The 14,301-nt window shown below is 32.3% G+C and overlaps 1 protein-coding gene across 8 annotated transcripts in view; it reads left to right on the plus strand.

Moving 5' to 3' along the window:
- SLC4A10 (solute carrier family 4 member 10) overlaps positions 1–14,301 on the plus strand; it is a gene marked incomplete at both ends in the record, with an annotated part of 302,753 nt that overhangs the window by 176,779 nt on the left and 111,673 nt on the right. For 5 of the 8 annotated variants that reach the window (XM_082630536.1, XM_082630540.1, XM_082630534.1 and 2 more), the window contains 2 exons: positions 3,301–3,489; positions 13,421–13,512. In XM_082630536.1, coding sequence (XP_082486662.1) covers positions 3,301–3,489; positions 13,421–13,512 — 281 coding nt within the window. The remainder of the gene's footprint in view (positions 1–3,300; positions 3,490–13,420; positions 13,513–14,301) is intronic. The other 3 variants (XM_082630538.1, XM_082630541.1, XM_082630537.1) reach the window with 1 other exon arrangement.

Genomic DNA, 14,301 nt, shown 5'->3' on the forward strand with positions numbered 1-14,301 from the left:
TAATCTCTTTTAAATTCAGCACTGTAAAGATTAATAATGGAAATATTACCTCTGTAGTGTGTCTACTTTAACCTATTGCTGTCAATGAGGGTAAGATATTAAAACCAAACCAAAGTTAGTACCATGGACAGATTAACAATCATAGTTCTCAACTCATTAAAACAACTCTTGCTGTTTAAAATCTTTCATCAAAGGAAAAATCCATAGTTTGCTCCACTGAATATAATCTGCAGATTTGGGAGTATGTTAATAGCCATATATATATATTTTTAATGCTTATGCTATTACCATTCTTGGTCTGGAAAGTAAGTTTTCTTATGGTAGTTTACATTTTTATTACATACACTCCTGTTAGTAGTGTCAACCAAACTGTAAAATTTAGAATCCCCTATTGCCAACTTCTCCCCCAGCATCTTTGAAGACAATGGATTTTTAAGACAAAGCAATTATATGATCATCTTTAAAGAGGCAGAGATTTATATAGAGTCTGTAAAATCTCATGGTCTCTAGAGGCTTTCATTCAATAGTCAAATGGATTGATCATGATAAAATAATTGCCTGATTAAGATGAAAAGTATTTTTTCACTTTCTGAGGTTTTTCTACACAAATGCTTCTAGTTTTCCTGGAGCCTGTTTAGTGCTAGAAGACTGTGACCGATTTATCCCTTTTCTTCTTGCTTCTTCTCTTATCATCCAGATCCTGGCATTGAGGTTTGGCAGGCTGGACTGTATTATTTAGGCATCATAGCCTGCTGAGATTGTTGGTCTTGACTCTGGGCTTAGAAGCCATTATGGCCCATTATCCTTTCTTACGTTATCTCTGAAAAACTTTGAAGCTAGTGACTTATTTTTCATAGTGCTTAGGCCTGGAAAGATTGTGCTTTGATAAGAATGAAAAACTGTAACCATGTGCATGTTTTATTGCATGATTAATTTTTATTCTGATTAGAATATTGAACTGGGGATACATATCATGGTTTACAGATGAAACTGCTGTATGATGATATCCTTTTGGTGTCTGAATAATCTACTTTACAACTCCTATTATGAAGGATATAATGCATATTTTATATACATTTTTCCATCTTAGCAAGGTTGCAGTGTAAAGTCATGTATGTTGACAATTTATCATTTCCTTTAGTTCAAATTAATCCAAGGGTTTTATAACTACTGATCTCAAAAAAACTGAGATATAAGTTTAAATATTCTATACTATCATACATTTTCAGAACTGGAAGAGACTTTGGAAGTAATTATAGTGGACATTATGGCTGATTCCCAGACATGCATTCTACCTCTTTCCATTGTAAACAGCCAAGTGATAGAACAAAGTTGGCAAATTATGCTCTATATGCAAATATGGCCACTGCCTGATTTTGTTAGGCATGTGAGCTAAGAATGGTTATTATATTTTATATGACTGAAAAATAATAAAAAGAAAATCAATATTTTGCAACATGAAAATTATATGAAATTCAAATTTTAGTATCCATAAAAAAGTTTTATTGAAACACAATTATGGTAATTTGTGTACGTGTTGTCTATGGCTACTTTCATGCTATAAAAATGGAGTTGAGTAGTTGTGACAGAGAGATTGTGACAGAGGCCTGCAAAGCCTAAAATATTTATTATTTGGCTCATTACAGAAAAGGTTTGTCTACCTCTGGTTTAGGGAAATGACTCCACAGTGAAGGGCAGTTCTTGATTAGTCTAAGCCAACTGGGGATCCCATCTTCTTTGTCAGTGATTGGCTCAGCATAGACAGGACTATGTCAGTTGAGCTTAGAATTGTTCCTGGGTAGGGGGAAAAGGACTTTTCTTTTAAGAAAAAGTCACAAAAAGGCAAAGAATCTCTGATATGAACAAGATGTGTATCTCCTTGTTGCTGCTGGCAGCCACCTTATGACCATAAGGAAAATAGCCTGAGGTTAAAGCTCACACCTCGAGGAGGGGGAAGCTGACAAAATCACAGAGAAATGGAGTTAAATCCAACTTAACTTTGATTTTTCTGTTATGTAAGCCAGTGAAATTTATTGTTTTAGATAGTTTGATTTGGGTTTTCTGTTATTGATAAATCCAACTTTGCCTCTGCTTGATATACTATTATAAAATACAGATAAATGATTTAAAACCAGCAAAAAATTTAAACCATGAACCCATAACCTACTTAAAGGAAATTGGAAAGAAAATCTTGTACTGGGAAATATTTACTGAGGGCCTCAATATTCCAATCAGTGCATTAGGTGCCTTATGTCCTGGCAACAATGCTCTTATGAGATAGCTATTACCTCTGTCTTAGAAATAAGGACACTGCGACTATTCAACTTTACAAGGCCACACAGCTGGAATGTGGGACAGTGATCCAAGTCTGTTTCCCCAGTCATTTCCTTTTCACACTGAAGGAAAACATTGTTTGGAAAGGAGGATTCTGCTAATTTTCAAATCTTCAGTGTACTCAGTGGGGCAGCGGGAGGCAATGCATTGTAATCTGCTTTACATAAGGATTTAGCACCTCAGAAAATAAAATAGAGTTAATATTTGATCATATGAAAGCAGATTAATTACATTGAGGTTTATTGAGGTGATCTTTGTATTACCAAGAACTCACCTACTCATTTTATATGCATTTCTGACACATATGGTAAATATCAATCTGCTTAGTTATAGCCTTCTGAAATCTCACCTTTTATTCTTTGTTTTATGGGTATAGAAGGTTTTCTAAAATATAAACACATTATCAAGGAAGGTTTGAGAGGACTGACTTTATATTAATGTGAAAGAATTGTTTACTCTCCAAATGCAACCAGCTAGGTAGTTGCCTAAGCCACCTTGCATCAGATTTTAACCGATGGACTTAAGAAAGAAACATGGAAATTATTCTCTACTAGAAAAAGGGAGGAAAACCATATTAAAATATATGTATGAGACTTTTTAATTTTAAACATTCTAATTATATTTATATTACTCCTGATACTATTCCCTCTCATCAGTGTGAATAATGGAGAACATAAAGCACCTTGTTCTCGATAAAACTATTCCAGTTTGAAAAATAAAACTCCATAACATCATTACATATTTAAAAATGAATGGTTTATTTCCCCAAATCTTTCTTGTGTAGCATTTCTACAAAGAAAGACAAACTTCTGTTTCTAAGACCATAATTAGAGATTTTTTAAAGGAATTCATTCCTATTTTAAGAGGAATAATATTATCTAGGGTATGCATATTTGGACTCAGTGGTTCACTACTGGAACATTACAGGAAAGCTGTGCTCATTTTCTTTCTGCCTTCACTCTTCAGATATGGTCCTTGATCAACAAGTGAGCTCAGGTCAGCTCAATGATGATGTACGCCACAGGGTCCATGAGGCACTGATGAAACAGCATCACCACCAGAATCAGAAAAAACTCACCAATAGGATTCCCATTGTTCGTTCCTTTGCTGATATTGGCAAGAAACAATCAGAACCAAATTCCATGGATAAAAATGGTAAATATTTCTTTATGGTACTCTTATCGTTTATTATAGTTGTCTGACATATCAAAGTCCTTTAAAATATGTCTTACTTGAAAATGATCTATTGAAATTCAGATTGTTGTGGTAGAATTGTTTCTTTTCATATTCATGTATTGTTTTATTATCAGGCATCAAATTGTAGAAATTTTATTAACAAAGATTTAAAGTTTCCTGAAAGGCTCATGAAAGAAAGCAAAGGAAATTTTATCTAATAAGAAGTTATACACTCAAATGTAGCAAACATAAACTGAGTGTCAATTGCATCACAAATAAGGCTCTAGTCTTTGTCTCATAGCTTGAGAATGTAATGCAATGCTTTGACGTAAGGTCTTTTAGTTAAAATGAATAATGATCAACATTTAGTGACTGTGGAAAAAAAGATATTGGCTTCATGTTGCTCATGGTCAACAAATCCCTTTCTAGATTACAGCTGAAAAGAGCAGCTAGTGCATTACTTGTGTCTCTACATATATTAAGCCTGATTTTTAGTTCATGGGCTCATTGCTCTTTGCAGTACTACATCATCAATGTCCATGGAGCCACCACACTTACCATCTTGGCTCACCAACATAGATGAGCCATAATGGTTGATAGTAAACAACCATTGATAGGAATTGACAGAAAACAACCATTGTTTTCTAGCAGTCATTCATGACTTACTTCTTGGCAATCATGAAGCAAAAACAGTGTTTCTGATTGTTTTATCCTTTCTTCTGTATTTTGTTCTCTCTTTGCATCCATTTGACCCTTCATCTTTTACATTAAGGAAGTTGCTTAGAAATCTCTTATCATTCATCCTTTCCATCAGTCTTGTGAAGGAAAATGAAGTTATCATGAGGATGATATGAATTGGTTAAACTTCCACTAGCTATAAAAGTTCCCAGTTTTAAAAGATGCAAATTAATGAAAAGTAATTTCAAATGTTTTACTAGAAAGACTCCGATTTCCACAAATAGACTAAGCATGTGTATTGACAGTGTGGACTTTATGTAATTTCAGTCCTATTTTCAAAAGCTTCAGAGATGCTTTATATACAAATGCATGAAAATGAGGTTTTTTTCAGATTCTGCTTTATATGGGAATTTTTACCAGTTTTCATACTACTGAATCAAATATACACAAGTAGAAGAAATACTTTAATAAATCAATAAAGATGGTTAGATGTACTGTTGTCTCAGAACATAGAACTAGTTCTAAATGGCAAAATAATTTTTGAAATACTCATTTGATTTTTTAAAAAACCCTTCAATGACTGAATGTGTAAATCATTGTTATATTGAAGACTCTGTAGTTGTGTATATATTAAGTTCAATAAAAGTGTTATGAGTGCTTTATGGTATATACCAACTTGTATTTGTAGATCCCACGGATATTTTGAGGATTTATAACTTGCTTTGAATTACATCATATATTTAAAATATATTCATATTCTAAATCACAATTTGCTTTAAAATATGTTATGTATGAAAATGATAAAATGAAGCTTTTATTTTCTGAAACTTATTATAAATATAGTACTTTTATTATGCTTACAATACTAGCATTTATTTGATATGATATTAAGAAAACAGATTAAGGTATTTACTAATTTTTACTATGGACTTATGTCTATGTGATTCTAAAGACTTTATTAAAATATTCTCATTAACTAAATCTCTATGAATGCAAGCACATTTTATAAAAATAAACTTCTGCCTTTATTTCATTACCTTTACTGGAAATCAGACCATAAAATATATGTCCATGAGAATGTTATGTGTTTATTCAAAGAAGCAAGGATTTTCGGTTGTGAACTAGCTGTATATCTCAAATTTCACTGGGGATAACGTTTACTATCAAATGATTTTATTGCATTACGTTTTTGGAGGGAAGAGGGTACTGAATTCACTGGATGAATTATTTTTTGTAATGTCATATAGGCCTGGACACACTGCTTGTTACAGCTCTAAACTTTCATTAAACATAAGAAGAGGTGACAGAATTATAGCTTTAAATCGTAAAGTCCACATATAGATACATATAGATACAGAGTTTTTCTTTTTTTTTAAATTTATTTATTTAATTTATTTTTGGCTGCACTGGGTCTTCGTTGCTGCGCGCGGGCTTTCTCTAGTTGTGGTGAGTGGGGGCTACTCTTCCTTGCGGTGCACGTGCTTCTCATTGTGGTGGCTTCTCCTGTTGCAGAGCACGGGCTCTAGGCGCGCGGGCCTCAGTAGTCGTGGCATGGGGCTCAGTATTTGTGGCTTGCGGGCTCTAGAGCACAGGCTCAGTAGTTTTGGTGCACGGGCTTAGCTGCTCCACAGCATGTGGGATCTTCCCAGACCAGGGATTGAACCCATGTACCCTGCATTGGCAGGCAGATTCTTAACCACTGCACTACCAGGGAAGTCCCCAGAGTTTTTCTGAGAGCCTACTTTTTGTCTTATTCAGGCAATTGCTTAGTTTTTCTGAAAACTAGAATATGAGTAGTTCTGAAGTGATTCTGTCACCATCTGTACAATCAGCCTTTATCTGAACACATACAGATCCTTTTGAGGCATACATTAGGGTAATAAAAACTTGGAAACATTTCTAATAAGAATCATATATCCAATTAAGTATTGTTGTAGAGTATGCTGTCAGAAGTGGTTTCCTAAGCCTAGGCTTATAACACCTCCTTGTGACTCTGTTTTGCTTCCTCACACACTTTGCATAATTATGTGTGTTAAGAATTCTGAAAATGTAAATAGACTTCACCAATTTAGAAATAAATCTCCTATCCAGAAGTGAAAAGAAGTGTGAAAGACGTTTATTACTAAGGTTCTCAATCTACTTATGAACTCTAACAACTGATAAACTCTAGATAAACAAACAAATCAAAATTCATAGCTGTAAATATAGATTTGACATTCTGCTTCAAAATATGCAGTAGAGATTTAATTTTTTTGTGCAGTAGTACAGACAGATACAGAAGAATTTCAATACATCAAAAATGGTAAAAATAATATTCTCATTATTAAAAAAAAACTCTTCAGTAGAGTATATCAGGCAAAAACTGACCTGTTTTTAAAATTAAGATTATAGGCTAGGAATTAAATAGAGTGAGTATCTTCTAGAGACTCGAAAACAGAAAACATTTTCCTTGCCAAGCATAAGGATGGAAATAAGCCCCCTCTTGTTTAATATACCTTTTACTTTAGAAATGAAACAATTGAAATTCCCTCAGAAAACAAACTGATGCTTATGTACAGAACTCTAAAAGAGTCATATAGAATAAAGTTTCTACTTCCTTAGTTGACCTGTTCCTTGAACATGCTACCTTGGTAGTAGTCCCAAGGGTTAAACATTCAGATATTTCAATCTGAAGACCAAATGGGGTTCTTTCCCATTTTATAGACTAGATTTACAAGATAGTGATTTTCTTGCTTCTCTCCTCCATCTGCACTATTTTGTTCATTACATTTTTAGTGATTTGTGATAATTTGTCAATCACTCCTCCAAGTACACTAGCTTAACTATTTTGTATATTTTTTTTCTTGGTGTACTGCACATTCTCTTAAGGGCTAAGATGCCGGGTGCTATGGATTCACCAGGCATTTTTAATGCCACCATGCTGTGTTTAACTTTCACGTTTCATTAAGCATCAAAACTGTGAGAATTAAGTGTCTGATTCTGATGTTTTAATAAAAAGTGATAGCTACATTTGGCAAAGCAACAGAAAAAAAATAATAGAAAAATCATATCTTCTTTAACATTAGAACTCTGAAAAGGATGTTGTGGAAACTACTTAAATATATCAAGAATATTTGAATAATTTCTTGAAACTAGAAGGACTTTCTAAAATAAAAATAAGACTTTTGTTTTTAATGATCTAGAAAGCAAAATATACCAGTATTTGTATTCATCATTTAGGTCATACATTCAATTGTATTTGAGACTTTGGCTTACAAGTCTACTCTAAAATATTATTATACTTTTGATAACCTTTACACTAAAAAAAATAACTTAAGACTCAGTTTCCTTAGGTGTAGGGTGTCTTCATTCCACTGCTTCCTTTACTAATAATTCTAACTCTATTTCTTTTCCTTCACATATCTTTTCTCTAACCTATTCTCAGTACTTTCCAGTTGTCCCTTTTATTTAGGATCTTCAAAGGAGTTACAGAGCAGGTCTCTGACTTACTTTCAAAACTATAGGTTACTGGAGAACATTTAGATTTGGAAGGATGGGATGACTTGACTCTTTAGGCCTGCATAGATTTTAACCCTTAAAGTAATGTACACTTCTGTACTGTGAATGATTTTTATTTATGGCTTTTGAAAATCAGTTTTATGGCTTAATAATTGCGTCTTTTTACATATGCGGTACATTTTTATTTTCAGATGTACAATGTTTTATGTGTGTTTAGATATTTATATCCTGTCTTATTTTTTAAATACTGTGGTCTCATAAATAAGATATCAAGAGTTTAAAAAGTATTCCTTATAATGTTTTATCTTGAAGAAAAAAAGTTCAAATAATAATTCTTAGAATTACTTGAAAGAAAACATTTTAAAACTCATGTAGATGATAGAATTAAACATTATATAATAAAGGTGTTTTCCATTGTTCCAAAAAAAAATCAGGATGACATTGTTGACACAGCTAGTGGGTCTGTTGAGAGACTGTATTGTTGCTACTGAGTTTTGGAATCTCAAGACTAAGTCATAACAGCAAAAATATTTCTAGTATGATGTGTTTAAATTTGTTATTTCTTATCTTACATTAATTATTTTCAGGCATACCAGTTTTTCTCCAACTTTACTTGTGTGCATACTTTCATGTTTTTGAAGTATAGCTGACCTAATCAACATTTTCTAAATATTTAGCCTTTCTTTCTTCTTGTTTTCTATTCCCATGAATAAATGTATTGTTACACATGTATGTAACTTTGTCATTCATTTTTATATTTCTTTATTTTGCTCTGTCTTGTGTCTGTCTCTAACAGGCTCATCTCATCTCTGTACCTCCCTCATCTCCTACCCTTTGGGTACTCTAAATGCGTTGAAGGTTTCTGAGGTAGTGTAAACCAGCTTGGTCTTTAGGTTAATAGTAATGTAGCTCCATGTCTTCATCCCAGTTTCCTTCTATTACACATGATTTTCAGTGGATTAAGCAGTAGCAAATACTGATATACTTCAGTGGTATCTTATTCTCCTATTGATTTGAATTTGGCTAAATAGAAATTTAAAAGCTGCTGTTTTATAATACTTATATATGTAATTTATTTAAAGAGGAAGAAAACTATAAATAAGGACTTGAACTAATGTAATTTTAATACATTTTTGAGAACATATTTATGGTTGTCTTTCAATACTGAGATGCTTTAACGATACTGACACTACTTAAAGTAGAAAACAGTAATTCTGACATAGTCTCATGCTCTCCCCACAACTTTATGATGAGGGAAATGACTCTGCCAGTTTTGCAGTGGACTCGGTGAAAAATTTTTTGTGTAACAAGCGGAAAAGCAGAGCTTCCATTTTCTAGTTAGAGGTTGCTTGAATTACTCTCAGTTTTCTCCTGTGCTTGCCCAAATCTTTTATGATTTGCCTTGGAAAAGTACATGACCTATAATAACTTTTTATCTAACTTATATATGATTCCTACATGGAGGTCCAGAGGAAAAAATGAATTCATGACTCAAAGAAAAATTAACTCAAGCAGTTGCTGATATGAATACTATATAATATGCACTTTAATTGATAAGATGTATAACAAATATTGGAATTTTGGATTTAAGATGATAAACTCTTTGAGTTTAAAAGGTTGGAAAAATTAAAATATATGGTAAATATATAAGGATGATGTTAGGTTTCTCAAATGTTTACATTCAAATAGTCATGAACATGTCTCAATTAATAATAGTGTCCAATTTTCATTAGTTTTTGAATAATTTACCCTGAATATAATAAAGCTTTAAGTTAATAAATGTCTCTTTTTGGATAATCATCTTAATGTCTCAAAGTTATTTAGATATTAACAGATGTGATTAAAAATTGCAATGACATTTACTTATAGAATATATTAGTATGGACAGTGATGAGTGGGCATAGTGAAGGTAATATAAAGAAATAGGCAAAAATATGTATGTTCAAAAGCATTGTGGCATATTGATTAGAAAAATTATCATAAAAAATAGCATTCATAAAACTCCCACACATATATGGGAATTCTAAATCCTAACTTTATACTATTTTGTCCTGGAGAGGGGAAAATCCTAGCAAATTCTTTGTTATCCTTTTAAGACACATATTCACTTTCTGGCTGAATGTAAAGTCCTGTACCTGAAAATTGTCTTCTATGAACTAGTATTGTTTTAGATATCAATGAGAAAATAAGAGATGCCCTTTCAAAACCTAAATTTACTGATTCTTCTTATGTAATAGTATTTGAGTTAATGAAAGTCATTTAGAAATCTAAGCCCGTCACCTTCTTCTGAAAGGCAGTGATAACTGGACTAAACTAAAGAAATCAGTGTTTAGACAGAAAAAGATTATAGTTGATAACAGAATTATAAAAATTATTTAATTAATGAAATTTCCAATAGTTAGACTATAATTCATGCACAGGCTTTAGATGGATAGGTAGGTAGGTAGGTAGGTAGGTAGGTAGATGGAGCAAATAAAATTTTAAGCTTTGTTTAAAGGCTTCAAGTTATTCAAAATAACCCAAACCGAACCTCTCAGTTTAATTTTTAAATAATAATACCTATGCATTTTTCAGGTTTTCAGTTACTGCCTTGGAAGTATACACATTTAATATGTGTTGTTTCATTTTAACAAATTAACATACACATTGAGAAATAAGATTTGGAGTACTGGGCTTCCCTGGTGGCGCAGTGGTTGAGAGTCCACCTGCCGATGCGGGGGACGCGGGTTCGTGCCCCGGTCCGGGAAGATCCCACATGCCGCGGAGCGGCTGGGCCTGTGAGCCATGGCCGCTGAGCCTGCGCCCCCGGAGCCTGTGCTCCGCAATGGGAGAGGCCACAACAGTGAGAGGCCCAATTAGCTAAAAAAAAAAAAAAAAAGATTTGGAGTACTTTTTAAACTTTGATGAGATTAAATGTATTTAACTACTAATATTTACTAATATTTAACTATTATCTCTGAAATATAAGAGATACCAAACTTGTGGTTTATATTCCTATGTCATAGGCTGGTAGTTTTTACGCTTTTTTCCTGCATTAGCATACATTCTATGCACATACCTAGAATCTAGAACTAGCAAGGAAATTTCTGTCATCTCGTATATTTCCTGCTAGTTAAATACTCTCCATTAGGTCATTATCCATGTCACTTAAAATAGTCATAGAAAATATTTTTCAAATCCATTCCTGATTATCAACTTTATGAGGTAATATTTTGTAAAATTTTCAGAACAAGAATAGCATTGAACAATAAATCTCAAATATATTAATACTTACAAGAGGAAATACAAGTGCCAATGTTTTAAACATATTTCATGAGCTGAAGGTAATTTATGAAATATTCTGCTTTTAAAGTATATATGTGAAAACATAGGCTATCCAATTTCTTCAAATCTTAAGTTACAGCATATTTTCTATCCAATGAAATCTCTTCAAAGTTGATGAGTTTGTACTGGGTTGACTATTTTTGTATGTTTGCTGATTGAGTTAAATAATTGTTCTTCCATGTAGTTTTATATCACTTGAAATAAGTTATTATAAGAAAGCAGATATATGTTTATTTAATTTAACCATGCCTTGAATTTCACTGTTCAATTTTACAGAACATTCAGTAAATTTAGGTTTAAATATATCTAATGTTCTAACTCATGAAAATATGGAGAAATGATGTGAAACTGGTGATTGAAGACATCTGTTAGTAGCACAAATGCACTATGTAAAAGGTTTTTTTTAAACTACAGTTATTATTTTGAGAATGATCAATTAAATGGCTGCTAATGAACAGTTCACAGTCGTAGCTGCACGCTGCAGTTAGAAATGGGAGAATGCAAATAACTGGTGCAGCTTAAGTCTGTCCCTTCTCTAAAGTTAATATATTTTTTGGAAATTCGCTGTAATCAGAATTTGTGTTGCAATTATACTCCAATAAAGATGTTAAAAAATTGTAACTTTTATATACTTATAAAATTATACTTTATATTGATAGATTTGTCACTTTATAAATTGTTTAGGATTGTATTACTCTCAGATGTTTATGTTCTAAATCTATGTCATTTATAGAAGTGCTGTATCATGTAGGGTCAATGATTAATTCTACTGAACTGAACTCCCTCTCATAGTCTAAGGTAAGACACCTCCCCTATAGGTCACAAAAGAGCAGAATATCCTAAAAAAAAAAAAAAATTGTGTACATGGTTTAAGGTGAATTTGCTTTTAAAATCATTTGAAAAATCTTCACCAAATGTATTACTTTACTTTGTTTAGTGAAAGCAATGAAATATTTAAATTTTAGAAGAATCTTAAACCCATTACTCTCTGGCAATATAACAATTTTAAACCATAAAAAAATTGTACCTATTAATAAATGACCCCTGCCTGAGAGTCTTAACAGTTCAAAAAACCAAATTATAGTAATATTTGAAAGTAAATTATCAGTGTTTTAAGTCACACTTAAATTCTAGTTAACAAAGAATAAGTGGATTTCAAGAGAATCTAAAGAATTTAAAGAAGAGGTATTTGTATATACACTAGCAGTTTAGAGAAATTCAGTAATTAGAGAAGATGAAACTAAAGGTAAACTTGGAATAAAGTTGGGATTTAGGCAGGTAGAGGGAAGAGCTAGGCAGAGAGAAGAGAAAATATTCCCATCTAAGACAGATGAGAATAAGAGCAGTATTTTTGAGTCACTGAGTTATGGTTATAAAATATGGTCAAGGCTTCAAAGCTGGGTTGTCATTACTTGTATCACAGTAAAAGTAACAAGTGAGGTTGGAGAGAGGTTAGGGAAAAGAGAGATACATGTGAAGTTAAGCAAGCATCTTTAATTTTTATAATTTAATTGCTAAATATGGACAGATTTCATATAAGTTGTGATTGAAAAGACTGTTTCATATTTAGTGAATAATGGCATGTAATTACCCTTGGTTAGCTGTTGTCGCATTCTCAGCTCTACTGTCCACTTAACTAATATCATAATCTTTCTTATAATGGGGAAAAGACTACAAAATAATTAAGTTGCTGGTTAGTGCTAATGGAAAACAAATACAATTCAAATTTATTGATCTCTTGTCATGCAGACCAATATCAGTATGCTTACACAATTGAATAGTGAGAAGCATAATATCATATTCACAGTATTCATAGTGTGTGAGGTAAAGGTATTTCTAACTGAACCTCTCATATAGAAATCTCTAAAAGTTGTTGTCAAAGAATTTTTTCTCTTTGGTTTGTTTTTTCAGATGCAGTAGAAGCTATAAATATGCTATGTACTTTTCACATAAATATTCAGCCTTTAAAAAACAACATTACATTTAAAATTCTCCAGTCTGAGCTTAAATCATAAGAGATGTCTATCTTGTCATATATACACATATGCATATACATATACATATACATATATATCCCAATAGTTTTGGATAAAATTTAGAAATCACTGATGTTTCAAAACCATGATTAGATTAAAATGTTTCTGTAGATGTTCTTTCTTCATAAAGAATAACTATTGAGTTATAGAGTCTTAATCTGAGAATTAGTTTACATTTTCTTGACTGAATTCTCCCGTTTCTATCTGTAACTGATAAATAAGAATATTTGTATTTATATATATCTATTTATATTGACCCTTCATGCTTACTTCATTAAGAGACCTATGTTGGTTTAGTTTAATTCATATTTCACTCAGTATGTCTAGAATTATGTAAGTAATTGTTTGTATTCTGTAATAACAATCTCTTTTAGCAGGTCAGGTTGTTTCTCCTCAGTCGGCTCCAGCCTGTGTTGAGAATAAGAATGATGTGAGCAGGGAAAACAGCACTGTTGACTTTAGCAAGGTAAGCTTTTCTCCCTTTCATTTAAGGAAGCCTCTGAGTTATTACTAGAAATTATCAACCATTTTAAGAGGTGTTGACACAATTTTTTTTGCATGCACATTTGTTTTGTTCCTTATCCAAAGCTTGATATTGTTACAGATAATGTTAGCATTTAAGTTCACATGTAATGTTCTGCCTATTCACAAAACCAAACGTTTAAGTTTTATGCATAGTCTTCAGGTTTCAGCCACTTGGTGTGATGCATCTCTTCCAGTAAAAAGGATAACTGGACTTCACAGAGAATTTAACAGAAATTTAGTGTTTAAAATTTTTGCTAGGTTTTTTTTTTTGAAATAATTTTTCCTCTATTTGTGGAAAAGCAAATCACACAACTTAAGGCTTCACTGTCGTGATTCAGAGAAAAGCATTAGTGTTAAGAAACACTAGAACATAGTAAGACTGAGCAGAGTTTTGAATAAAAACATAATAAAGACTGACTGTTGAGGGATCCATCTAATTGGAGACAATTCAGATGAAATCATTTATTTGAATGTATTCTACGAAAATAATGCATGTGAAAATAATGTGCTTTTCTCAGCAAATTCCTGACATCCTATATGTGCTATTGCATGCAGTGGCAAGCTAACACTTGATCAGGAAAGAAGAGTTTTAATATTGACCAAAAATAAAGAGAGTCAACACCTTTCTTTATCTGAGTGGCTGAAACAGTAATCACTCCGAGTAATTGGTTTTTCACAAGGTCCTTAGCACTCCCAAGGATTGTAACAGTGGGAGGAGGTGGGAATGGGA

The sequence above is a fragment of the Mesoplodon mirus genome (assembly GCF_964341445.2).
Source record: "Mesoplodon mirus genome assembly, chromosome: 8".
NCBI classification, from domain to species: domain Eukaryota; kingdom Metazoa; phylum Chordata; class Mammalia; order Artiodactyla; family Ziphiidae; genus Mesoplodon; species Mesoplodon mirus.